Source organism: Drosophila simulans, chromosome 2R, assembly GCF_016746395.2.
Source record: "Drosophila simulans strain w501 chromosome 2R, Prin_Dsim_3.1, whole genome shotgun sequence".
In the NCBI taxonomy this organism is placed as follows: Eukaryota; Metazoa; Arthropoda; class Insecta; order Diptera; family Drosophilidae; genus Drosophila; species Drosophila simulans.
In genome coordinates this window covers 20,070,317-20,092,662 of record NC_052521.2, presented here as the reverse complement: position 1 = coordinate 20,092,662, position 22,346 = coordinate 20,070,317, and the positions used below count along the sequence as shown (strand labels likewise).

Below are 22,346 nucleotides of genomic sequence, written 5' to 3'. Positions count from 1 at the left end.
TCAATTTAGTCAATTTACCGTTACCGTTACAGTTGCACTCGATGAGCGCCGCCGAACGAACAGCTGAAGGGGATCGCGACTACGATCGGTGTCGGGAGCCATGGAGCAGCCGAAGCGGGAGCCGCAGCCGAGCGACCTCCATTGGATCATCCTGGCTGCACGACGAGCTTGTAAGTTGGGGGGCCTCAGTTGTGGCTGGACCGCCGGTCGCGATCGATCTCTCTCCCGCTCCCGTTAATCGTGCTTTCTCTCGCTGCTTCGATCAGCGGGAACTCTCCCCACCCACGCCATGTGTTTTTGTTGTGAATGAAATCCCCCGTTCACTGTTGTTATAACTGTTTCTTTCCACCCTCTATCACCCACTAACGCCCATCGTTCTTTGTCTGTCATGCATCGACATAATGCGGAGAGTTCTTTTTGTTTCATCAATCGCCTCAACGGGAATGCCAATGATGAACTGCAGCAGCCGGGAGAGCATGAGCCCACTTCCGCTCTGCTGGACTACTGCAAACGGAAGGTGGGTGTGGTGTCATCATTGATCACCAATTACCTAACACTCATGTCGTGGGAACTGACCAACCAAACAACGTCTCGCCATACAGTTCCTCCGTCCATACGTGGCCATCCTGACCCTGGTGGGCCTCAATCCCATCTCCACGGACATGACCAGCATCCGTGCCTGCTGCAGCTATGTCCAGGCGCTTATGGTGCTCTTCGTCCTGCTTGTAGGATACCTCTTGCGGTATATTTGCGGGTACAGGTGAGTGCGCTTAAAATAATGACAGTGATTCAATAAAAACGAAAACTTTCGAACAGTAATTTATTGCATCATGTAAACTTAATTGCATTCATATACACATATATGTGTATGTCTCTTATTCATTCCCAGCGTTTTTTTTTTGTTTATTTTGTAAGATTTTTTTTATAGACCACAACCTTTACTTTCAGGGGCGATCGAGGCTTCACCAGCTACCGGGATATTCGACCCATAACCAATGGGACAGATGGCGGAGCTACCACCCCGAACACCATAGGAGAACTTCTGTTTGGGTTCATAGTGCCCAGTGGCTTTAACCTCTTGGCCTTCGTGTCGGCAGTGTTGGTATGCAAGGTGATCGACCACGAGCAGCTGCAGAACCTCATCGAGAGGGTTTTCCTGATGTCCGCCAAGCCGAAGAGGCTCTGCCGCATGCTGTGGCTTTTTCTGGCCATTGCACTGGCCCTGTTGATTTCGCTATTCGGCTACGCCTGCTGTGTGGTGATGATGCAGCCCAGCCAGATCGTCAAGGTGTCTTGGCTAGCGGAAATCCTAAGCGACTGGGAGATGTGGTTGCGAGTGGGTCTCTTGTTCACCATACTGCTGCAGGATTTGGTGGAGATTATCATACTGAGCAACTACTACATCGAGTGTTATTTGCTAAGGATGCATCTGGAAACGCTGTCGCACAAGCTGCTTATGCACTCCATCGACTCGCTGGATTGGATGAGGGAAGTCCTCGAATTCCGCAAGCTGCTGGAGCGCTTAAATCAGCACGTGTCTATTCCAGTGTGCTTCCTGATTGTAATGAATCTGGCGTACGCATTCGCGGGATTGGTGTACCTATTTAAGGACTTTGATTTCCATTACTGCGCCCTGAAGCTCGTCCTGCTAAACATTGCCAACGTGATGCTGTGGCTGTTTCTGGGATTGCTGCCCTTTTTCGTGGCATCATCAGTGACTCGAGTGTGCCAGAATGCTCAAGCTAATGGACACCAGATACGGGTTCGTCCATTTGTTTACCACAATACCTCAGCGGAAGATCTCAACTCGACGCTGCTGTTCGCCGCATCGCTGGACATGTCCGCCAAACTCTTTCGAATGCCCATCCAGCCAAACTACTTGTGCTTCGCCATCCTTGTGGTGGTCATTGTGATTCTCACGCTGGGCATGTGCCTGAATCTCACAGCACTGGGAAAAATATAATATAACTCGTTGTCATTTGTCTATAATAATTAAGAATTATAGTATTGTCTAGATTACAACTTGGCGACCTGACTCTCTGGCTGCTAAGCTATTTATTTACAGTTTATGGCTGCCGTCTACGAATTAGCTACTTATTGGTACTCTAAAGTTTAGTCTCAGTTGCGGTCTCGACTTCTCAGCCTACGAGTATGCACTTTGGTTTCAGATCGTGTGTGTCTCTTCCACACGAGTCCTTTAAGCTGCCTGCAATCCGGTCACGTCACCAGCCCAGCCACGGCGGATGATTAATCTTAGAGGGCGGGGTGAAGGTGAGGTTGACCGGTATGTTGATCAGGGCGTGCACCCTCTTCAGCCGCTGCAGCGTCGACCGGATGATGACGCCGTTCTTCCCGAGAAGAAAGCCGGCCGGTATGTTGGCGTCCTGTTGGGAGTTGTCATGTATCATCTCGATGTAGTGCTCAAACTCTGGAGAGCTGGGATTGTACTCAGTGATGATTGCAGCCAATGCGCCAGCTGCCTCCGCTCGAAGTGTCTTAGTAAGGAAGGAGCACTCTCTGAAAAAAGGGAGATTGTTAGTTTACGAAGACAAGAATCAATAATTTGCAGTAGTTTTAAAAAACCTGAATAACTGATATAAAATTTCTATATCGCTTTTCAGATCCGTTCATCTGTATTCTTATTGTAAAGAAAGGTGTCATTGGTACCAAAGGAAACTTAAAAGCCACAAGATTCGCAAACTTGATGGATTTAGTTTAAAAGACTTTAAACTGACACTCCGGACGCACGTAACCGGGTTCTGACATTTCTGATAAGAAGCATGGAACTATGGCTATAGTTACACCTAGCGTCTTGGTATAGGTTCGTCTAAGACCACTGATAAAAAGTGGCCGTGGCTATGACCATCTTTCAATAGCGAAGATAAGCTTGGTAGAGATTCTAAAGGCTCTCACCCTCGATCAATGAGTGCGACTCCCCCATTGAGATCTCTGGCGTTCTGGATCTCCTGGCAGGCGCTGGGGGGATCTGTGATCACCAGCGGCACACCCTCCAACCGCTCCGAGAAGGCGGATCCAAAGTCCTTGGCCGGGCGCAGCCGGTACGTGTATTCCAGTTCCGAGGGGGACAGGATTTCAAAAAACACGTCACCCGCTATTATGTCCTGCGTTGTGATCGGTATCGATATCGTGGTGCTGGCTCTGATGGATCGGCTCAAACTGGCGGCAAGCACTAACCAGGCGATTAGCATTTTGGCCACGCACGCATAACTAATATAAATGTTTGTTGCAAAAAAAACAAACTAATTCCTATGGCGTTAGGGATGAACCGGCGGCAGTCAGTGCCGCTCTGGCGATACTATCGACCTTTCACAATACTTATTGGTATCGATACAGGCATAAAGAGTTATTTTATTAAATTAGAACATTAATACACAGTAAATTAAAATAGTAAATAAATAGTAAACTAAATTATTATGACCTTTCTTAAGTAATAGCTTTTGAGGTAAATATAATTCATTAGTTCTTTTCTCCCCAAATATTAATAAGCAGGAATACCCTCTTCATAAGGCATATCGATATCACATAGATTTCATAAGCTCGTGTTGTCCAATATTAGTGATAATATAACAATAATATAAGTGTACTCTGCGTATTATTTGTGAGTGTCTTTAAAAATGTACACCACTATGAAATATCGATTTTTTGACATAGCCTGGTTCTTTTGGTAAATCGTTATATATATATGCATATAAAATATTTTCTTAGTTGTTACGTAATTTGAGTGCTTTTCTATTATTAGAGTATTACGTTTTCTCTTATGAAGTCTTCAGTTAGCTTTTTTTTTTTTGCTAAGCACCCCTAATGTGCCAATCGATATCAAATTCTGCTAATGGTCAATTTCAAAGAGGTGAACGTATGTTGTGTCCGAACAAATAAAATTAAACAGTTATTTGAATGGACTACCTTATAAATTTAAAGATATATTTTTCGATATCCCTTTGCCAGGGGTACTCCTAATGATTGAGCCGATAAGTTGGAGTCCATCACCACGGACACACTGGTTACGTGTGGTCAAAAAGTGGCAAAATCGAGTTCGCAAAATTGGGTTATGTAGTGCCGCCTAAATATGGAGGACACGAGACTAGAGCTAAACACGGAAAATGGGAAAGTAAAATGGAAATGTAGATTCTGTGAGACAAAGCACGCCGAGTGGAAGTAGTACGATGCCTGCACACTACACAATTCGAGTCTAACATTTCGCCTCACCATCGCTTATCCTCGTACCAATGTGCACCGCGTGGAGGGTCAGTGTTGTATTCAAGCGTAGCCGAAGCAACTCTGGTGAGTAGTCGATACCACAGCAAATCGGTACTCATTCGCTCAGCGGCAGCCATTTTAACTTTTGGCGTCGAAAATACGGCGAGGAAATCTGAGGAAGCCGGAGATTCTGTTGGTCTGTGTGATTTTTTCGCATCCAGCGCAAGCAGTGTGTAGTGCTCGAGGGCCCGTGGTTACCAGTGAGTGTGTGAGGAAGTTGAGAAGTTGAGTTTAAGAAGCGGAGTCGGATTTGCGGATTAGTAGTCTAACCAAAACCGAAGCAAAGATGTCGATGTCTGCCACGTGCTACAAGTGCAACCGGCCGGGCCACTTTGCCCGGGACTGCAGTCTCGGCGGCGGCGGAGGTCCGGGCGGCGTTGGAGGAGGCGGTGGTGGCGGCGGCGGCGGTATGCGCGGCAACGATGGCGGCGGCATGCGTCGCAACCGCGAGAAGTGCTACAAATGCAACCAATTCGGGCACTTCGCACGTGCCTGCCCCGAGGAGGCCGAGCGCTGCTACCGCTGCAACGGCATCGGGCACATCTCGAAGGACTGCACCCAGGCGGACAACCCGACCTGCTACCGGTGCAACAAGACCGGACACTGGGTGCGCAACTGCCCGGAGGCCGTCAACGAACGTGGACCGACCAATGTGTCGTGCTACAAGTGCAACCGCGCCGGACACATCTCCAAGAACTGCCCGGAGACTTTGAAGACTTGCTACGGCTGCGGCAAGAGCGGACATCTGAGGCGCGAGTGCGACGAGAAGGGCGGACGGAACTAGGCGCCACCACCCACCCGTGGCACCTCACAAATGTAATCATCGAAGGAGGAATATGAGTAATAATTCAACACACGAAGAACAACCAGAAGAAGATGAGAAAGAAAAAAAAATTAAAAAAACGAAAAATCAATTTGCTACAACATTCACAAAGCCAGCCAACAGCAACAACATCTAGAAGCGATAGCAGCAGCACCCAAGTCAAGATCAACCCCTTCAAAATAAAGAACCCACAACCACATCCACATCCCTCCATTAACACATGCAGCATATGAATCCATAATCCTGAACATCATCCAGTAACCATCGCTGATTCCAAAAGCCGAGCCTGCAGCGCGGTGCCAACGTCCCGAGAACTGAAAAAAGACAAGAAGTATTGGCTTTCCGAGGGAAAGCCGCCAGAAGAGGAATCACGGAGGAAGAGGGCAAAGGAACCTCGAGCAGGGGTCGGAGGAGCAGAACCAGAAGACGATAGCCAACGGCAGCTGTGCAGCCGAGAGAGCAGATGACACCGACGACGGGGAAGAGGATGAGGTAGAAGATGAGGAAGAAGACACGACGACCCAATTTGTAAGATGAGACTAAACCACAACAGCAACAACAAAAGAATTCACCAAGCAAACCACTTTACTATAATTATACCTATATGATTATGATTATGCTGCAAGTGTTTGAATTTACTAATTACATTATAACGAATGGAATGAAACTATATAAGATTATATAAAGAAAAATACCTTAAAGAATACTATTTAAAGCAAATGATCCTATTAGGAGTTCCACAGCCAGAAACAACCGAAAGAAAAACGTAAATAAAAATTATAAAAACCAATGAAAAAGCGAAGAATCAGGCGGCTAGAAGATCAGGCCACGTTACCACTCGACTCCACTCAACTCCACTCCATCCAGCTGCTGCCGGCGAGCCTTGGGAATTATCCAGGATCTAAGACTGCCCATCCAGTAACCAGTATCCCACCCCTATACCATCAACTCCATCCACATCCATACCATACCACACACCCATCAGCCAAGACGCCCGGCAAGATCTCTCAAGCGGGGTAGCATGCTATGTAGCTCATAGCTGTGGAGCCAAAGGGGGCAGCAAACAAGAACAGAGAAGCAGACAAATAACAAGAAGAGAACATCAACAATGGTAGACATACACGACGACTTTGAAAACGGAACGCAACGCAACGCTGGAGAGGATGAGCTAAGCGGTTAAAGAAGCAGACAAGCCAGCGGCACTCAGAACACTCAGTGGGCAGATGAAGAAGACAACGGCACACACACACCTTCAGTTCAGTTCAGTTGGACGGACGGGACACAAAAGATGCGAGACCGAAACCTACGTACGATGAAGGAAATGAAAATTCAAATATCACTGTGATTGTTTTTTAATTGTAAATTAAAATGCTGGAGCTGCTGATTTGAGACAAAAAAAAATAATCCCGCACCATGTGTTATGTCTTTGGGGTAATTCTTCTAGGGTCTTCCATGGTAACATCCTTCATTAGCCCCCCTGCCAATTTGAGGCATCTCCGCCCCTGAGCGGGAGAGAGCGATCGCCCGCTTTCGCACTCTCTCCTTCTCGCTCGCGCAACCAGTTTACCGGCGATTTCCACAACTGCAGCTGCGGGAACACATGGCGCAGGCAGCTGATGGCGATGGCTGGATGGGAATATGGGGCTGGGGCTGGGGGCTCTCTTTTCGCTTATGTGCTCCCGCCGCTTTCTTTGCTCTCCTGCCCTGTTCTGTACTGTGTGCAGTTCGCGTACCAGCACACACAAACACACACACACATGCATGCGTACATACGCGCGCGCTAAGTGAATACATACGTATGGTATGTATGTACGTACAGCGTGCTGCGAGGTACAGTCGCCGCTAATGGTGAAAACTGGCTGTGCGAAAAGGCAGGCAGAGAGCAATAGGAAGAGAGAGAGTGGGCTCGGGGTGGGGTGGCAACTTCAACTTCGCCGGCTGCACTTGGCAACAAGTCTGCAAGCGACTGCGACTCCAATTGAGGGTCAAGGTCAGCGCTCGCGCATCAGCTGCTGCGCATGTGTGACGACCACGACGGCGGCCGCAACGCGACGGTGGCTCCGCGAAAGCTGCGCTCCGAGTTTCTGGAGCCGCATGCGGATGGGCAAGAAGCAGAGAGCGGTTGGCAAGCCGGTTTGGCCACTTTTTGCGCTTCTCCATACTTAAGTGCGGTGCGATCGCGGGGCGTCCAAGTAAACGCCGCATTTAGTTAGGCCTACGAGGGGCGCTTCAATAGTACTGCGCAGCTTACACTCATCTGTATATGTTTGGTGACCATATGTACAAATGTAACTCAAATTTAGTCATACTAAATGATTTTGGAAACTTACGTTCTTTAAGCTCTCTTTTGTAACAATGAAAAACCGAATATTACTAATTATAGTAGTCGCAATGTCTGACAACTTTCGGCATTTCAATTGTAAATTCAAACATTAAATAGATCTCATTCCGAAAGTTAGACAAAATTGCTGGAAGTATCTTAAAAATTCAAAAAAATGTCCAAAAGCAACTGCAGTGACTGCACATGCCGTTTGGCCAACGAGGTGGGCCAGCTAAAGGGTGACTACTTTCAGTTTAGACAGGAGTTCCCTGAGATCCCTCATAACACAGACCGCATCCCATAGCCATCGTGAATGCCCAGAGCAGGACGCTCGCCAAGCTGGTCCGCCAGATGAAGGAAGGCTGCAAGAAGGACGAGGAGGCCAAGGAATCCACTTTGTGCGGCCTGAATCCCTGCCTGAAGTGCCTGCAGCCTGACATACTCTACCACCTGGGTTTGAATACGGAGACCACGGACTTTCCCAAGGTTTTTGGGGATGTGAGGGTTAGTCCTGACCATTATATTCAAGTATCTAGTAGCTATAAGTATGCTAAGTGTATCTTCGCACAAAGTTTGTTTGCATGGGAGGCACTCCGGGTCGGATGGAAAACTTTGCCTACTACGTGATGCAGGAGATCGGGCTGAAGATAAACGCGGCTACCAAGCTACGGAACATATCGGAGGCCGGCCAGCGATTCTCCTTGTTCAAGGTGGGTCCCGTGCTCTGCGCCAGCCACGGAATGGGTTGTCCGTCGATATCCATCCTGCTGCACGAACTCATCAAAATGATGTACCACGCCAAGTGCAAGGACCCCGTCTTCATCAGAATCGGCACCAGCGGCGGCATTGGCGTTGAACCCGGCACCGTGATTATCTCCTCCGAGGCGATTGATGGCCGCTTGAATCCCGCCCACGAGATCCTTGTGCACGGCGCCAGTGTCCAGCATGCCAGCCAGCTGGATGAGAGTCTGGCCGATGAAATCAAGATGTGCCACGATCCCTGCAAGGACAGCTATGAGGCTATCATCGGCCGGACTCTGTGTGCCCATGACTTTTACGAAGGCCAGTCGCGCCTAGATGGAGCCTTTTGCGAGTACACGCCCGAAATGAAGAAGTCCTACTTGGAGACGCTGCAGAGCCAGCAGGTGAAGAACATCGAGATGGAGAGCTTGGCCTTTGCCGCACTTACCAGTAGGGCCAACATCAGGGGCGCGGTCGTCTGTGTGGCCATCCTGAATCGCCTAAATGGGGATCAAGTGAGTTCATTACAGTCCATTATCATAATGCTACCAAGTAAAACCCCTACTAAGATCAAAACGCCCCATGATGTTTTGTCAAAATGGGAGAAGAGACCACAGGAGCTGGTGGCCCGCTATATACGCAAGGTTCTTTACCATAACGACGACGACGATGAGTCGGAGCAGCCGGAGGACGAGGCCGAAGCAGGAGCAGGTGGGGCCGGGGACACCCAAAAGGCGCCTGCAGAAGAAGCCGAGTAAGAAGTCCTTCGTATCTAGGTAAACGGATCTGCATTATTATTCAAAGTTTTGATCATTAAAGACATCTCTGGTTGTTCAGTTCAATGGTATATATTCTTTTATTTAATGTTCAATTACAATATTAGGAATTTATGCTACACAATTGATAGGTTTCTTCGGGTTTCATTTTTGGTTAGTACAGCTGTTGCAGAACCTTTGGATAGAGGCTAGGAGACTCGCTTAACGCTAAACTAGTCACGAAATGAGTACCAGTGGCAACCAGGACGAACTGCGCCCGGAGCTCTAATAGAATCACAAACAAAGTACACAATGCATGCGCATATATAGCTAATATTATCATAATCTGTATCTGTATTAAGTTACAATTTAAACTAAAACATGAGGTTCTGGTTCTATGGATTCCACTGTCCGCCCACCGTCACCATCTAAATCAACATACTGACGAAGATGGGCAGCCTTAAACCGATGCTCCACTACTTCTCCGACTTGTTGCGCGTTTTCATCTGGCCAGTGGCAGTTCCACCCTGGGATCTCTCCGATTTCCGGCTGCTCGAGCGGGGCAAGGTGGTGCAGCTAGCAGACATGGATTTGTCCTGCAATAGATCAAAAAAGTAGATCAAAGATTAGAGTCTGTACTTTGATCGGAGCGTCTAAAACAACATGCTGCAAATCCTTAAATCTGGGGGTTAGTAACGCAACTGTACAGAAAGATAGATGCCATATTGGGGGCCATGGAAGTTAAAGGCGGAGCAGAAGTCGCCCGGCGGTGAGCGAAACATAACACGGGGATGATGAGAGCTTCGAAAGCGGGCTTGCGGCTGGGCTTACTTCAAATCTGTGTCTCTTTGGCCGCCAGCTGCTCATCCTCGGGCTGCTGCTGGCTGGGATTAGCTATGTTACGCAGCACATTAGCTTTGATATTCTTGAACAGTTGTCCGATACCTGACTTGCGTTCCACGCTACCCGTCGATGTCTGGCTGATGGCGTCCGGTTGGGGACTCAATGAGTGCTTCTTGGGTGGCAAGGGCGGTGGTGGAGCTCGTCCCTTACCATGGTTGGCCTTGGGCCGCAATGAGGGTGATGGTGAGGCTGACACGGAGGGCTCTGGTTCCAGTTGGGCACGGAAACTGTGCTTAATCTCCTCCAGAGTCTCGCGCATTTCACGCGGCGACATTGGACGTGGCCGCTCGGGCAGAAAAGGATCTGGAGCAGATGCAGAAGCGCTTAGAACCAGCAAAAATGGGTCTATCGGTGGATGGACATAGGGCTTGCTTTGGAAAGGTGATCCTGAATCAGTAGTTTCAGCAGATCCATTCGGAGTCTGGTTTTGACTTCTATCCTGGCTTAAATCTTCGATATTCTTAGCATCCACTTCATCTGAGACACATTTCTTTGGTTCTTCAAACAATGCATCTTCAAACGGTTCCTCATCTATGGAATTATGCTGCCGCTCTTGGGGCAACAACTTTTCCTCTCTTGCATAGTTAGCCACCACTTCACTTATGTGCTCCTCTATCAAAGGCAAGGCTTCAAAAAAGGCCTCATCTTCTGCATCATCGTTCACCTCCTTCACCACCTTTTCCAACTCCTGGGACTGGATGCTTTCAGAACTCTCCACAATTTTCAGTTCATGAGCTCCTGGAACTGAGCTCTTCCCTCGCACACCTTGAAAATACAGCTGGTTGTCTAAGTAGACCTCGTCTCTCATCTCTTCCAGCAACTGCTAACCAACACCAATCTCTAAACGGATTAAGATAGTTCCAAAAAGAAGGACTGAAATGATTCCTACCTCATTGCGTTTGGACTTGGCTCGAGCCTTGGAAGCGTTTGTCATGGAGGAGGTGCGACTGAGACCACTCACAGGTTCGGCGCTCGAGTAGCCAGAGCTGATGTCATCTTGGCTGCGAATGTTGTAGCTGGGGTGGATACGAAATAATTTGATGATATAGCTTTATCGAATTTGGCGAATTAAAAACTTGAAATCGACAAAGGGGATTTCCCAAATATTGAGTTTCTTGTGGTACTACTGAATAATGACTCACTTGAAATCGCCGGCATTCTTGGCGGTCACATCCACCTCCGTAAAATACATGCCCGTGGAGTGGCGTGTTCCGCTGCCGGATCTGCCCACGGGCGTCTGATTTCTTGGCCTCAGGAGACGTGCGCCAGTGGCTGTGGAACGCATGACCACCGCCGACGATGTCATCGAGGACATCATCACGTCGTCCAGCTCGTCCTGCGTGCGATGCATATCCGGCTCGCTGAGATCGCTAAGGCTGTAGCTCCGCTTGATCGTCTGCACCAGATTGCCGCCTCCCTTCAGTGGATCAATGTTGTTAAGTGGTAGTGGTAGGTGGATGATGGAGTAGAGCACAAGAGTTTCCATTTGAATAATTTAATATTAACCACAACTAATCGGAAACTTAGGTGTACGTAGTTATAATACATTATTGGAACAAAAATATAAATGCTAGTGGGCGACAGTGTTAATGTGATGAAGTGTAAGTGTCTCGCTGAGTGTGTAAAATTCAATTGTTCGCTGAGTATCTGTATGCTTGATGGTAGCCATCTTCAGTAGGTTTCCACATCCACATCGGGCGTGGGTTCGCGCAGCTTGCGGCGGGAGCGGATCACATTGATGGTGCTGCTGGAGCTCTTGGCTCCCTCCACATCGTTCTGTTTCTGGCCGCGTTTGCCTGCAGCCTTGGCAGTGCTGGCAGCACGACGTGGTTGTGCCTTCCGGACGGGCAAGTCCCGGATACGGGCTGCCCCGGCATCGCCCAGGGGCTCATCATCGAGCTCCGCCTCCTCGCTAACCTCTCGAATAATCAGTCGCCTGGTCTCGGTCCTCGGCTCGTAGATCGTCTCCGTGTAGCTCTCGATGCTGCTCAAGGAACTGGCCCGCGGCAGCCAATTGTCCGTGCTGTCCATTGTGTCCTGGCCCCGGAACAGCTCATCGGCCGAATGGGAGTTCTGCAGGCCGCGTCCATGGCCAGATGGTGCCGTGGTCAGCGCGTAGGTCTAGCGGTAAGCGGGTTAGTGGCAATCGAGCGGTGCAGGCAGGTGCGTTTAGTTGGGATTTTGAGTTTTGTTTGGTGGGTTAAATGCAAAGAAACATAAGTGAAGAAACGAAAACGTTAATTAAAATAGAGGCAACGCAAAAGTCTCAAATTGAAATGAATTGCAGCTGGGTCAAATGAAGCACATACACACGCGTTCAAGAGATGTCTCATGCCCGGCATCTATTTATATTTGTATGCCCTACCCTAGGAGGCGATTCGGAATTGGAATTAGAATTGTGCAACTATGCAACTGGGCAGCTGGGAAGGCGACAACGGCGATGGCCGAGTGGAAGTGGCGGAATGCAAATGTGGAAACAAGGAGTGCCAGACAGATGTCTTGGGTACCAGCTACGCACAAAAGACTCCCATGGAGAACACAAATATATACCGAAAGAAGAAGTACTTTTACAAACGAGTTTCTTTGTCTTGAAACAAAGAAATGAAGCTACTTTCATGCTGAATTTCGATGGGAAATACCCTGCATACATAATTAGTTCCTATTACCTTATGCGATTCCAGCTACTTAATCATCCGCGCACTATAAATACTCTTTCCCCAGAAATCCGAAAAATTAGCTTACGTTCTATGTACAAACAATAGGTAAATAAAAATATATTTTCTCCCTTTCCTATCCTGCATTTGCACAGATGTCTTTGTCAGCCAACAAAGAAAGGTCAAGTGTTCCTCCAGTCATCAGATGATTGACTCAGATTCTTTGTTGAAAATCGTCTTGAGTTAACCACAAGGAATGTGCAACTGAACCTGACAAACAGATCACTTGCACCTTTCATTCAATGTTTTCTCTATTCTTTGACCTACATCAAGGGGCATTTGTTACCGACTGCATTAGTTCATCATTTAGTGGCTGCACTTCAGATGCCTTAAAAACTGTTGCAGTCCACAAGTGACTTGGCCCACATCTGCATTGTTTACAAACAGTTGTGAATTGCGGCGAGTATCTGGCATCTTTGGCATGGGTTTGTTTCACATATTGTTTTTATTACATTATTTCAACATGTTGATTTATCTTTCAGCGTGTATCACGTATAGTATATATAGTGATCGGGCTACACAAAGAGAAACACACTACAACTAATCCAAAACAAACAGGCAAATGGCACAAAAGAGCATTCCATTCTAGACGTTTAGACTAAATAATAATAAAAGTAAATGTAAAGAGAAGGCGATCAAATGATGAAGGCGATGATGCTGATGATTCTCCGACGAGGAGCTCCCCGCACTCTGCTGCAGATTCGCTGGCCAGTTGGCGATGATCAAGATGAGCACGCGAGAGTGTTGCGCAAATTTTCGAATATAGAACAGCAGAAGCTGATGTCGGTTTGCTGCTCACTTTATGCAACGACGCTGGAGGCGATCGAAAATGGCCAAATGAATGTGGTTACCGACTCGAGTGAGTGTGCGAGATTGTGGGTGAGTGTGTCAGTGGGGGCAGTGTGTGGAGTGTGTAGTGTGTGAGTTGCGAACTGTGTGTGGGGAGGATTACCTTGATGGCCGTCTGCATGAGGACATTGGTGGCATAGTTTACTCCCTTGGAGCCCAGCTGCAGCACCGCCGAATAGCCCCGCTCTTTGGCCTGATTCACGTACTCGTCGATCTCCTGCACAATGAGAAGAAATTATGATGTACTGAGCGATCTACATATACACTCGAGTTCTCTGGTCCCACCTGTTCGTGGCGCGTCAACATCGGATGCACGAATTTGCGATATAAAGTCGAACTGCCCTTTGTGGCCGGCGAGAGGAGCCAGAACACCAGGGCCACCTTCACCTCGTAGTAGAACGGCAGCCAGGAGATGAATATGTCCGTGAATGTTTCTATGCATGTGAAAAATGCAAAGACAATCCAGTACATCATCCATTTAACCTGAGGCGAGAGAAGAGTGAACATTATAAACACTAAAATCATCATTCCCGAGCTCAGTTCGCTACGATTTCAAGTTACATGTTCAGATACTCACATATTCCTTGACATCCTTGGTCCTGACGGCCTTGTAGGAGGCATAGGCCGGGTACAGGGTGCCGCAGAACAATCTGAAAGCGGGAAAGAGTAAACTCTGGGCACAAGTGCGCGGCGCAAGGAATATGACAATCAGTGAGCAGATGCAGGCCGTGTTGAAGGAGAGGCATGGCAGAGGACAGCGCTGCAGCAGCTCCAGCATTCGGCCCAACGCATTAAGGTTCTGGACAACTTTGGGAGTAGTTGCGTTGGGCAGCGGAACACGCTCCTCCACTATGTAGGCACCCCCGTACTCATTCTCGGGAAAATCACTGTCCAGCGAGCTCAGCGAGTCGCCCAGCTGATAGAGCGGATATTGGGCTCGTTGCTGCTGCTGCTGTTGTGGGGCGTAGATAAACTTGGGATACACGGGTATCACGTCCTCTGGCTGATCCTCGAGCGAGTAACTGCGTCCGTAGACTGTGCCCGGCGGATGACGTAGGCGGCGGAGATTAGCTGGCCGCTGGTAGAAGAGCGGCGGCTCCTGCTGATAGATTGGCCTCATGGCAACGGGGATGCATTGCCCGCAGCGCGGATCGCAGATAGTTCCTGGCCGCTAGAACGCCGAGCAGAGACTGCCGTCCGTAGCTCGGCGTCTAACGCTCAGGCGGGAGGTCTATTAATAAATCCACGATCGGGTCTAGAGAGAACCAGCAATAGAGGAGCACTCAATGTTTACACGGAGGAATGCGCCGCAGTTCCGAAAGTTGCGACAGAGGCGTTCAAGAAAGTAGCACATCAATCTCAAGATATATGAATCTTTAAATGAGGAAGGATACTTTAGCGAGTAATGAGTAGATGTATAAACTATGTCTATGAAAGTAAAGTTTGGTTCGAATTTAAGGTGTATTGAAATAATGGAAAATTCCAACGGAGGGGCTAGACACTTGGCCGCGACTGTGCCACATTATGGGCAAGCGTCGAGTTGCCAATTCGACCGCGATCTATAAATATTGACAACAATAGCGGAGTCACAGAGAGTCGCCGGGTCGCCGACAGACTATATCCACATGTTCTGCACCCAAATCGGGCGAGGCTAGTGCGTCAGCCTCGGAAACCCAGAGCTCGGAAAGTTGCAACTCCAAATTAGGAGTTCAATTGAGGGTTACACACATATGCCGCGCACACTCGTGCACAAGTGAACGGTACTTTGCGACAGCTGATTAATAAACAAACAATCCGGCAATTGGCGAATCGAGGAAATGAACAAAACTCAGAAATCAGAAGCGTGACGCCCACACAATTAGGAAACGACGACGGGCTTCGTAGGTGCTTTTCTCGCTTTCGAAGGCCGAGCTTGAAAATTTAGTTTTGTTTTTTGGGGGTCAGCAGCTGCAGCGCTCTCACTCGCACTCACACTCACCTGCGTGGGCTATGAAGTCGGGGTTTGCTATAGTAATCGGTTATTACTCACATTATAAGCCGCGAAAACAGGCTGCTGATCATCTTGAGCGTCGCCTGGCTGCTCTAGGGGAAAACTGTAGGCTATTAAATCAGAGTCCACTCCGCTATCCTGGCCTCCTTTTCAACCCCAATTTTCACCTGGAATTTCCTTGACTTTTCCGTAAATTATGGGGTTTGGCGATACTTTTTGGGCAATATCGAAATTAAATTCACAGACTGTTGTTTAAGTCGATTTAAATTCCATTTACTTTTTGGTAACTGCGATTGAATTCGAAGGACTTCGCGATTAATTGGCTACGCAATTTTAAGCACCTTGTTGCGTCGCCTGTGGATAATTGCGAATCGCCTGCTCCACCTCAACTACATGGCTTTGTGCAATCTCAATCGAAACAGCCGCGTCTTTGTGCCCCGCTTTGCAACTGCATTCGCATTGCCCGCGAACAAATCGCTTTTGTTTAATTCTCAGCAAACAAAAAGAAACGCTTGTAGGACAGAGACAGACGAACAACAACAAGGCTGCTGCGCTAGCGATGTGCTGAAATTTTCGTTCTCGCGCATACTGCCCAAACAAAATACCGCCTGGAAAAATACCAACAAAATGCAAATGCCATATGGTCAACCGCTAAGACTAGATTGGTGAATAGTCAATTCAATCCAAGTTGGTTTCTTTTAGTTAACAGTTCATCAGTTATAGGAGAAAACTATTTTCAAATCAGATTTTATCCCATTTTCTTTTTAAATCATCTTAAGTTGCATCTAAGAAAACTACTCTGAAATCCATATCAGATTGTATTGTATATTTGTTTGGATATGTTGGGTTACCTGTGGTGAATTTCCTGAAAGTGACCGTACTGCAAGTGGCGCGCTTTTTGTTTGCCAACGTTTCCAACGATCTCCACTTGCAGCCACACCATCCACTCGATTGGGAAATTGACAAGCCGCACATAATTTGGCGAAATAAGAGCGAAAACAGACGAAAATGGCGCAGATTGCACCAGACTGCAAGGACACGCAGGTAAGCACAATTGCATAGCACTGAGATGTCAAACATACCATTGGTTTTGTTCGCAGGACTTTCAATTCAAACTGCACCACAAGGTTGTTGCGTTCAAAAAATGCGGTGAGCCCCGCAGCAATGTGAACCTGCTGGCGGTCTCCAGCAGCCGGGGATTACTCTTTGCCGGGAGTCCAACGCAGCCGGAACTCAAAGGTAATGTAACTTGAGTTAGCTGGGTTAAATATATAGATTTAACCTGGTTCTCCTTGCAGTGATCATTGTAAAGGATTTGGTCAATGCAAAGAGCACAGGCCAACAGCCGCAGGCGCGTCTGGTGACACTGCCCAGTATTCCGAATTACATTGCTTGCAACTCCGATGGTAACCTGCTGGCCGTGAATTACACCCAAAACGGCACAGGCCTGCTGAGCATATATGCGGTGATATCGTTTATGACCCCTGATGTTCGTCCTGTTTCCAGTATTCGCCTGGCCGCCGAGGATCACGTGCACAGCGTCCAGCTGCTCTGGAATCCAGTGCTGCCCAACAGCCTGGCCGTTGTTTTGAGCAACGGAGCGCTTGCAATGTATGCCCTGAAGGAGGGGGGACACGTTGAAATGCACTCGCTGAACAAGGATCAACAAGTTAAGTGCGGCTGCTGGTCGCCCAAGGGCAAACAGATCGTTCTTGGTTTTTCTGGCGGCACGGTGAAGCAGTTCAAGCCGGATCTGACTCTGGCCAAGCAGATTTTGTGTCCTCCGAATATACATGATGCCCCCTTTGACACCATTGCTATACAGTGGCTGTCGACATTTCAGTTTGCAGTGATCTTTCTCCAGCATGGCGAGGACTGTAGCCCCTCGCTGTACATCCTAAATGCTCCCAAGGATGGTGCGCCCAGATACATAAAGTACTATGACATCTGCTACAGCATTAACGGCCCCAGGAAAGATCAGTTCCTATTTAGCCATGTGCCCCAGTGGAATCTGCTGCTCGTAGTCTCGGCTAATGGCGTGGAAGTGGGCATTATGGGATCAACCGAGGCTGGCGATTCACCAGCTTGGCAGCAGCTTACATTGCTCGATGAGGCACGCATTGAAATGCCCCTAAGTGAAGACAAGGATGAGACTTTTCCGCTGGGCTTTGCTTTTGACACTTCTACAACGCACCAGCTGACGATAAATGAGCAGAAGCTGCAGACTATGCCCATGGTGCATGTTTTGAGTTCGGATGGAATATTGCTCTCATTCAACTTTCTTAATATGCTGCCGACGGCGGTGTCTGTTTGTTCGCCACCTCCTCCAGTGGCCGATACTTCTGGGCAGTTCAAGCCGTTGAATACGCTGCTTGCTAGTGAGGAAGAAGAGCAGCCGGCTTGGGCAGCCAGTCCGCCCACCAAGGCTCCTGCTGTAACTCCTGCTGCTTCCTCGGACATATCTTTTGCATTCCCGCCGAATACCGTTACTTCAACCCCAGCTCCCTCGAAGGATAAGCAACCATCATTGTTTTCTGGCTTTGGAGCAGCTGCAGCTAAGGCACCTGCTTCGCAGCTATCTTTTGGAACTGCTCCGACTTCTAGTCCACTTTCGTTTGGTGCTCCAGCTACCAATGCAGCCAAGCCAACAACACCATTTGGTGCTCCAGCTACCAATGCAGCCACGCCAACAACACCGTTTGGTGGATTTGGCACGCAGGCAACGACTACTGCCATGGGTAGTATGTTTTCTGCTCCAGGAGCAAATGCCTTTGGGGGAATGGCATTGAACAAACCGGCTATTGCCAGTGTGACACCCCGAACAGCGCCACCAGGGTCAACAGCTACCGCAACTCCTTCTGCTTCTGCTCCAGCAAACAAACCACTGTACACTGTTCCTTCAACATTCACACCAGTGGACACAAAACCAGACACTTCAGCTCCACCATCAATTGCAGATGAAAGTCTTAAGCCTGACGACATAGAGCCTATTATCAAGGACATGATTGCCCTACAAATCGAAGCCTTTAGCCAGGATATCCAAAAGCAAAAGGAACAGACGAAGGAACTCTTCAAAGGCGTAAGTACTGTTGGTCTTACACTGATTCCTGTATCAAAGTTGTTATTCCGCAGATTGCAGCACCATCTGCTTTGAGGGCATACGCAAAGAGACTGGATGATCTTCAGGAGCTCAATGACCAAGCCAAGGATGTGGAGTTCGAGTTGGATGTACAGGGATTGCGACAGGGTCTTAATGAGGCATATGCCATCGTAGCAGAGTGTCGCGGGAAGCTGGAGATTTATAGAAAACCAGAGTGGGTAAATGACTTTGAATATATAAGCTATTTTAAATCCCTAATTTTCGTTTAGGATTACGCGTTTAATGAACTCGAGCTCCTGTGATCCCTCTGGCCGTCGCATGCTAGCTCGTCTTCAGAGCTACGTGGCTGCCAATGAGGCCCAGCTGCGTCTTGCCCAGCAGCATGTCGATATGCAGTGGGAACAGTTTCAGGATGTTGTGCGGCGCAATTCGAAGTCTCGCATGCACATGCCTTGCCTAGAGGGAATCTATCAACGACTGACAAGACTTCAAAACCTCACTTCTAACCAGCGAATTCTACAGAACAACATAAAGGCCAAACTTAAGGAGCGCGGATTGCTGCAGGCCGCTCTGCTCGACCAGGAGAAAAGTCGCACCCGCACCAACGAAGCGTTAGTAGAAGTTATTGTGACCTCTCTCTTTATGTGACTATAACTTTTTTATTTAGAGTGGATACATTGGCCGACTCCATTCTCAAGATGAGTCTGAGCCAGGTAGTGGACTCTAATGCAGCCAAGCTCTCTCGAGAAAGACTACAAAAAATCCGTAATGTTGTCCAGCTGCAGAAGATCAATGTCATTTGTCCCCAGCGACCAGATCGAGTGGGGCTCAAGTCGGAGGTTATTTTGGAAACGAAACGTAGGGCGGAGCAAATTAAAAAGGCAGCAGCCAAACCTGCAACAGCCAACAAATACACCCAATCAGCAGTCGCTCCGCCTCCCACACCAAATGTTGCATCCACGCCAGCTGTCGCACCCATGCCACAAGCAAGTGTCACAGTGGCTCCTTCGCTGCCTAAACCAATGCCATCTATACCGTCCCTTGTGGAAAAGCCTGGAGTGCCCACAACTACAACTCCAGCGGCTACGTCATTTTCCTTCAGCCAAAGCAGCCCGTTTGTGAATACATCTACTGTGACGCCAACGACAAATACTATGACTCCTGGCGAAGCTGCCAAGCCGGGTCTATCCATTTTCGGCGGCAGTACTAGTTCCAGCTTTAGTTTCGGCGGTGGTGCTGCCAAGTCGACGCTCTCATTCGGAGCAGGATCGCCAGCCGTGGCAGCTCCTACCCCAAAACCAAACCCGTTGGCAGCGGTCGAAAAACCAACACCAGAGCCGACTAAGCCCAAAGAGCAGAACGCAGCTATGACTCCTGGCGAAACTGCCAATCCGGGTCTATCCATTTTCGGCGGCATTACTAATTCCAGCTTTAGTTTCGGCGGTGGTGCTACCAAGTCGGCGCTCTCATTCGGAGCAGGATCGCCAGCCGTGGCAGCTTCTACCCCAAAACCAAACCCGTTGGCAGCGGTCGAAAAACCAACACCAGAGCCGACTAAGCCCAAAGAGCAGAACGCAGCTCTAGAACTCAAGGCGGTACAACCCGAAACAGAAGAGTCAAAAGTACCCCAAAAACCAAAGGCAGAGACGGAAAACAAATCCTTTGGATTTGGAGGATTTACAGGAACTGCAGATACTGCCGGAAATACTTCCAGCTCCCCGTTCAGCTTTGGCGGGCTGGGTTCATCTCTAGGTTTCGGTGGAACAGCCGCTGCTGTGCCAAAATCTGAACCTTCCAGCACGGCAACCACTAATGTAGCGACATCAGCTTCAACTGCACCGTTTGGCATCTTCTCGGCAGCTTTGGCAAAACCATCCAACTCTGAACCGATCACCACAGTGACTAGCAGCACAACCACCATCACCAGCAAACCCGCGAATGTAATAGCTTCTAGCAGCTCAACTGATGCTCCTTCCGCGACCAACAACTCGGCTCCTATTGGAGGCCTATTTAGCTCTGTGAACATCTGCAAGCCCAACACTCCTGCAGGTAAGCTATGGTTTCCTTTATTAATATACCTTACGCATAAATGAATAGACGGCTATATTTGTCTTTTACTTTCCAGATAACACCAAACCAGCCAACATTTTTGGAGGCGGTTCGTCCGCTGGTAGCTTTTCATTTGGCGGAACAACTGATGCCTCAAAGGGATTATTCGGCAGTATCAAGTCGGTGACATCAGCCACTACAGCTCCCACAAGTGTGACGGAGGCGAACAACAAAACTGATCCTATTTCAACCACCGCATTAAACATTTCAACTACTACTACTACGACGGCTGTATCAAGTCCAGCAGTAGTTCCTGCGGCAGTCACCGCAGCAATTCCGGCAACATCGAGCACAACGGTAACATCTATCGCTGCTGTTCCTGGCAGCGCGTTCTCCTTCTCAAACGCATTTAGCACTCTAAGTGCGGGAGGTGCTGTAGCTCCAACTACCACCGCTCCACCTCCCTTAACTGCCAACAGCCCCACCTCTACATCTACAGGCAGTAACTCGTCGAATTCAGTGTTTGGTGGTGGCTTTGCAGCAGCAACATCAACAACGGCTCCAGTGGCTAATCCCTTTCAGTCAGCTGCAAAAAGTCCAGTTTCGAGTGGAAACATTTTTGGCAGTATACCTAAGCCGGAGACCAGTGTTTTCGGAGGGGTTGCAACTGCTCCTTCAAACACCACGGCTGCGGCAACACCAGCTGCACCACCAGTGGGTCTCTTTGCATCGGCCGCGATTAGTAACCCTTCGCCGTTTGGTAGTCCGACGACTAGTGCACCAGCCTCTGGCGTCAACATTTTTGGTCAGGCTGTTAAGCCAAGTGTCTTTGGTCAACCGGCACAAGCAGGCGATAGCGGAGGATCAATTTTTGGTGGCGGATCCGCCAGTGCACCTTTTGGATCCAGCTCAATTTTTGGAGGAGGTAATACGCAGAGCGCAGTCGGCGCCCCGGCTGCGGGAAGTACTTCAATTTTTGGCCAAAAAGTGTTTGGTCAATCATCAGTGGCTGCACCGGCAGAAGGTGGAAATATATTCTCCAATCCCGTCGGCAGTCCGCAAGCTTCTCCTTTTGGTGGCGGAGGAAACTCCATTTTCGGATCACCAGCAACAGCTTCGCCCGCATCTGGCGGATCGATCTTTGGCGGTGGCAGCAGCTCTGGTGGATTTGGCTCCTTCACGCAGACAACACCAGCTCAGGGGGGCTTCGGTGGTGGATTTGGACAGAGCGGAGGAGGATCTGTGGCCCAGACTGGTTTTGGCTCACCTCAAACCGCGCAGCAACAAACGACGACACCAGGTGGGTTTGGAGCCAAGCCCGTTTTCGGTGGATCCCCGGCTTTTGGGGCTAGCCCCACATTTGGGGGAGGTGCCACCTTTGGCAGTCCGAAGGGATTTGGTGGATTTGGCGGTGCCAGCCCAGTAGCCTCCCCTCCACCCTTTGGTGCTGCTGCAAAGCCGGCACAGGGAAACATCTTTGAAACGTTGGGGGGACAGGAATCGGGACTCTCTTTCGGAAATCTAGCACAGACTGGAAACTCAAATGCACAGAAACCAGCGTTTGGCGGGTAAGTTCGACAGACATACATACATATGCGTACTTATTAAGTATTTTCAAGAATGTATACGACTAACGCGATCTTAAATTTTCCTATTTCAGATCGAGCTTCATGAATTATCGTTGAGTTCATAATAAATATGTTGCACAACTCAATACATTTGCTTGTTAATGAAATAAATGATTATTAAAATGTACAAAAAGTGTATTTTTTTCACTTCACGCGAAGAATGTGTACTGAACTTGATGATAAGGGTTTCGTTTTG

General features: G+C 48.7%; 6 protein-coding genes across 17 annotated transcripts; 4 read left to right on the top strand and 2 right to left on the bottom strand.

Moving 5' to 3' along the window:
• Positions 1 to 2,035, top strand: LOC6735793. The gene is made up of 4 exons (XM_016181337.3): positions 1 to 170; positions 464 to 517; positions 603 to 760; positions 949 to 2,035. Exons 1-4 carry the CDS (start codon positions 42 to 44, stop codon positions 1,961 to 1,963), a joined length of 1,356 nt encoding a protein of 451 aa, XP_016029179.1. The 5' UTR covers positions 1 to 41; the 3' UTR covers positions 1,964 to 2,035.
• Positions 2,006 to 3,325, bottom strand: LOC6735792 (PRADC1-like protein). The gene is made up of 2 exons (XM_002082669.4): positions 2,914 to 3,325; positions 2,006 to 2,517 (listed from the first exon to the last, which is right to left on the bottom strand). Exons 1-2 carry the CDS (start codon positions 3,207 to 3,209, stop codon positions 2,223 to 2,225), a joined length of 591 nt encoding a protein of 196 aa, XP_002082705.1. The 5' UTR covers positions 3,210 to 3,325; the 3' UTR covers positions 2,006 to 2,222.
• A 1,008-nt stretch (positions 3,326 to 4,333) lies between these two features.
• Positions 4,334 to 6,505, top strand: LOC27206842 (CCHC-type zinc finger protein CG3800). Its single transcript, XM_016182633.3, has one exon. It carries the CDS (start codon positions 4,565 to 4,567, stop codon positions 5,060 to 5,062), a length of 498 nt encoding a protein of 165 aa, XP_016029177.1. The 5' UTR covers positions 4,334 to 4,564; the 3' UTR covers positions 5,063 to 6,505.
• A 506-nt stretch (positions 6,506 to 7,011) lies between these two features.
• On the top strand, positions 7,012 to 9,004 carry LOC6735791 (uridine phosphorylase 1). The gene is made up of 4 exons (XM_002082668.3): positions 7,012 to 7,660; positions 7,726 to 7,925; positions 7,994 to 8,677; positions 8,732 to 9,004. Exons 1-4 carry the CDS (start codon positions 7,597 to 7,599, stop codon positions 8,918 to 8,920), a joined length of 1,137 nt encoding a protein of 378 aa, XP_002082704.1. The 5' UTR covers positions 7,012 to 7,596; the 3' UTR covers positions 8,921 to 9,004.
• On the bottom strand, positions 8,995 to 15,551 carry LOC6735790 (receptor expression-enhancing protein 1). Of its 12 annotated transcripts, none has more exons than XM_016168779.3 (8): positions 15,413 to 15,551; positions 13,961 to 14,033; positions 13,669 to 13,866; positions 13,487 to 13,600; positions 10,963 to 11,237; positions 10,710 to 10,836; positions 9,749 to 10,643; positions 9,317 to 9,513 (listed from the first exon to the last, which is right to left on the bottom strand). In XM_016168779.3, the coding sequence occupies exons 1-7, from the start codon at positions 15,442 to 15,444 to the stop codon at positions 9,750 to 9,752; spliced, it is 1,713 nt and encodes a 570-aa protein (XP_016029167.1). In that variant the 5' UTR covers positions 15,445 to 15,551; the 3' UTR covers positions 9,317 to 9,513; position 9,749. The 12 variants fall into 12 exon arrangements, with proteins under 12 accessions (XP_016029168.1, XP_016029169.1, XP_016029167.1 ...); XM_016168785.3 differs by having other exon boundaries at positions 9,749 to 10,640; XM_016168783.3 differs by having other exon boundaries at positions 9,863 to 10,640.
• Positions 15,552 to 16,143: 592 nt separating this feature from the next.
• Positions 16,144 to 22,277, top strand: LOC6735788 (nuclear pore complex protein Nup214). Its single transcript, XM_016181338.3, has 8 exons — positions 16,144 to 16,417; positions 16,474 to 16,612; positions 16,672 to 18,452; positions 18,506 to 18,687; positions 18,743 to 19,084; positions 19,141 to 20,522; positions 20,599 to 22,090; positions 22,183 to 22,277. The coding sequence occupies exons 1-8, from the start codon at positions 16,382 to 16,384 to the stop codon at positions 22,205 to 22,207; spliced, it is 5,379 nt and encodes a 1,792-aa protein (XP_016029163.1). The 5' UTR covers positions 16,144 to 16,381; the 3' UTR covers positions 22,208 to 22,277.
• Positions 22,278 to 22,346: the final 69 nt, after the last annotated feature.